At 50.6% G+C, this 3,036-nt stretch overlaps 1 protein-coding gene across 1 annotated transcript in view; it reads right to left on the reverse strand.

The window, feature by feature from the left end:
* Positions 1 to 2,004: 2,004 nt before the first annotated feature.
* The window catches only part of BDBG_02295 (BRCA1-associated protein), a gene marked incomplete at both ends in the record, with an annotated part of 3,148 nt that continues 2,116 nt past the window's right edge, over positions 2,005 to 3,036 (reverse strand). Inside the window, one exon of the mRNA XM_031720726.1 lies at positions 2,005 to 2,927. Coding sequence (XP_031576991.1) covers positions 2,005 to 2,927 — 923 coding nt within the window. The remainder of the gene's footprint in view (positions 2,928 to 3,036) is intronic.

Here is a 3,036-nt window from a genome sequence, read left to right on the forward strand (position 1 = left end):
CTAGAAACGGAGTAGCCCATGCGGGTTTCTATTGTCCCGATGCTGATTGTGTGCCATCTCCGCCACGTTCATACACGGATTTCCCCAATACCCATACAAGCAAACCAATCGATTGGGGTTTTCGGGTTATGCATTTCAGACGGACAATAATCCGGATCACTCCTCCTGATTAGCCCTTAGTCCGATACGAGCGAAGAGAGCAAGGGAATTTAGCGAGACCCAACCCTTTCTTTCCCGCCAAAAAGCCGCTCTGCGTCGTTATTCCGCCTGTACCGCCCCAAAAAAAGGCACCCCAAGTTCAGGAACAGCATGGACTGGACACTCACCGCAACTAAATCCCTCTCCACCACGTTTACTGTGTACACCTTATAGCTTTAAATGCACAACATACCAATCAGCCATCCAACCTTCCGTCGTCCCTAGTTCTATCCAGCAAAGCTTAACTTTCCGACAATCTTCTCGCTCCCTCCCCCCTCCCCTTCACTCCCGCTGTCTCCGGGTAAGCTTCCTTTCCTCTGGGCTCTCCCGCAAGGGCTTAATCAAACAATGGCTTCACCTCACACAAGCCCAACTAACTACCTAGGTAACAAAAAAAGGAAAGAAAAGAAAACGCCCTGTCGCGTGACAGCTCCCATTTTTCATGACAAACCCAGCCCATTTCTCAATATCTGCCAACTTCTTATCTATCATGAAAAAGAAAAAAAGAAAAGAAAAGAAAAGAAACAAACGGCAAGGAGCAAGAAGAAGCAAGCCCAAATGGACGGCTGCAAAAGTTGTTCTAGACCAGACCGCTTCACAACCGAACAAGCTCACCGATATGACATATATCTATCTCAATCAGGGCCGCGGGCAAGAACAGGAACCTATATCCTCATTCCACATGGTTGGATAGCCAGCCAGGCCTCGGGCCCGTTTTAAATACCGTTACAAAAAAAAAAAAAAAATCGTTGACACAGAGCCCAGTGTATGGAACGGGCAGAGCAGAATGGACCTGAGACGGGATTTCAAGGCCCTTTGGGGAGGTTTTACTGTAGCCTACCTCCAATTGCCTGCTGCGGGAGGATCATCCTGAATCCCGACAGGCAACACATAGAGGCTGGAGTTCCGCCAGCTGAAAACCTTACCAGTGTAATTGAACACAGCGTATTTGCATTTTCAAATATTTGATTAACTAACTTGGAAGCTGTCTTTGACCTTTTGTTTATCTTGTTCTTTGGGTCCGTCATCTGAATGGTACTATTCTATATATTTACAGTAGGCATAAGGAGAAAATAAACATCTGTAATGGGGGACAGACACCCCATGCACATTTTACCCAAACATGCACATCCGTTCCCATCAAAACCCCGTACAATCCGCAATGCGAAAGAAAAAATGGCTTTATTGTACATGTACAAACATGCATCTGGAGCAGTACATCTTTATCTCCAAATTATACACCATTGCCCGCATCATGCTTCAGTCATATGTAATGTACAGTACATACAACAGCAGCAAAAGAACTTTCCCTCAGGCGAACAAAAAAGAAAAACCCCGCCCGAACCCTTCCCCACTAGGGGGGTTAGAGGCTTGTTAGAAGGGTCAAGGCCCGAGCCCCGAGCCGGGGTTGGAGGGAGGGAGGGAGGAAACGGGATGAGCCGCCTTAAGCACAGCTAAAAAGGATACCCGTGAACGAATTGGTGCAGGGGAGGGATATCGTGGACGTTGAAGGAAGGGGGGGGGAGTGTTGCCACGATAGTTAGTGTTGATAAAATGTATCTGAGTTCCGTAGGTTTCATTCTCTTCTTGTTTCCTTTTCACCTTGTAAGCGCGTGTCAATGTCCCCTGCCCGTTCCCATGGACTTCAGGATTTTGGAGGGCATGATAATGTATTCAAAAAGGGGTTTCATCCTTCAATCACAAACCAACCAACCTTCGTCCTCCCCGTACATACATCTTTTGTATGTACACAGATAAACAATAACCAAAAGAGAAAGGCACATCTACTCCCCAATATCAAAAACACTACTTCCTCCCCCTTCCCTTCCCTTTCCCCTTCCTCCGCTTACCCGCTCCGGCCCCCTCCTCCGGCTCCGGAACACTAACCGTCCCCTCCACCACATCCTCCCCCTGATCCCTCAACCTCTCCGCCCCACTAATAAAAAAGCTCAAATCGCGATTCTGCTCCTTCAAATCCTCATTCGCAGCCGTCAACTTCTGCACCTCCCCATTCAAAAACTCCACCTTCTCCATCAGACTGCCGTTCAAAGCCTTCTCCTCGCGCCACTCCTTCTCCATCCGATGCGCCATGGTCTCAAACTTCTCCGCCCGCCGCTCCGCACGACCCTTATCGCGCTCCAGATTCGGTATCGTCTCGTTGAGCAGCGTGTCATATTGCGCTTGGAGCGCGGAGAGGTTCTTCGTCGCCGTCTCCGCAGCCTCCTGTGCAGCGGAGGCCGCTGCGCTCGCAACGGACGCCTTGTCAGCGGCGCGCTCGACCACTTCTTCGAAATAGGTCCGCTGGCTTTCCAGTTGGCTAGTTAGCAGGTGCGTGTATTCCACACTCATGTTCTCCAGCTTCTCGCGGGGCACGGCATCGCCCCAGTCCGGTGGATCAAGGGCACTCTCGCCCGCCGCGGGCAGCTCGACCAGTTTGCCGTCAGACTTATTTTGAATGATCCGGTGCACATAGCCGTCGCCCACGTAGTCCCATACACGCTGAGAAGCTAGGTCCATGGCGAAGGCGTGGGACGTCTCCTTGAAGTGTGCAAAGGCATGTGCTTCGTCGTAGCGGCCACAGCCAATGTTGCCGCAGATCAAACATAGCCACAGATTCACCTCTGAATGGCACACTTGGCACTCGGTGGGGCCCTGGTCGAAATCAAACGTCTGAGCTGCCCTTTTGCCAAATTCGTCCTGTGTATACCGACACACGGGACATCCGCTCCCTTTCCATTTTTGCAAGCATGTACAGTGAAAAACATGCTGGCATATGATCGTCAGCAAGCCTGTCGTCTCGTCCCCTCGCTCCAGGCAAACGGGACACGTTGGTACTCT

This window comes from Blastomyces gilchristii (assembly GCF_000003855.2).
Source record: "Blastomyces gilchristii SLH14081 genomic scaffold supercont1.3, whole genome shotgun sequence".
Classification (NCBI taxonomy): Eukaryota; Fungi; Ascomycota; class Eurotiomycetes; order Onygenales; family Ajellomycetaceae; genus Blastomyces; species Blastomyces gilchristii.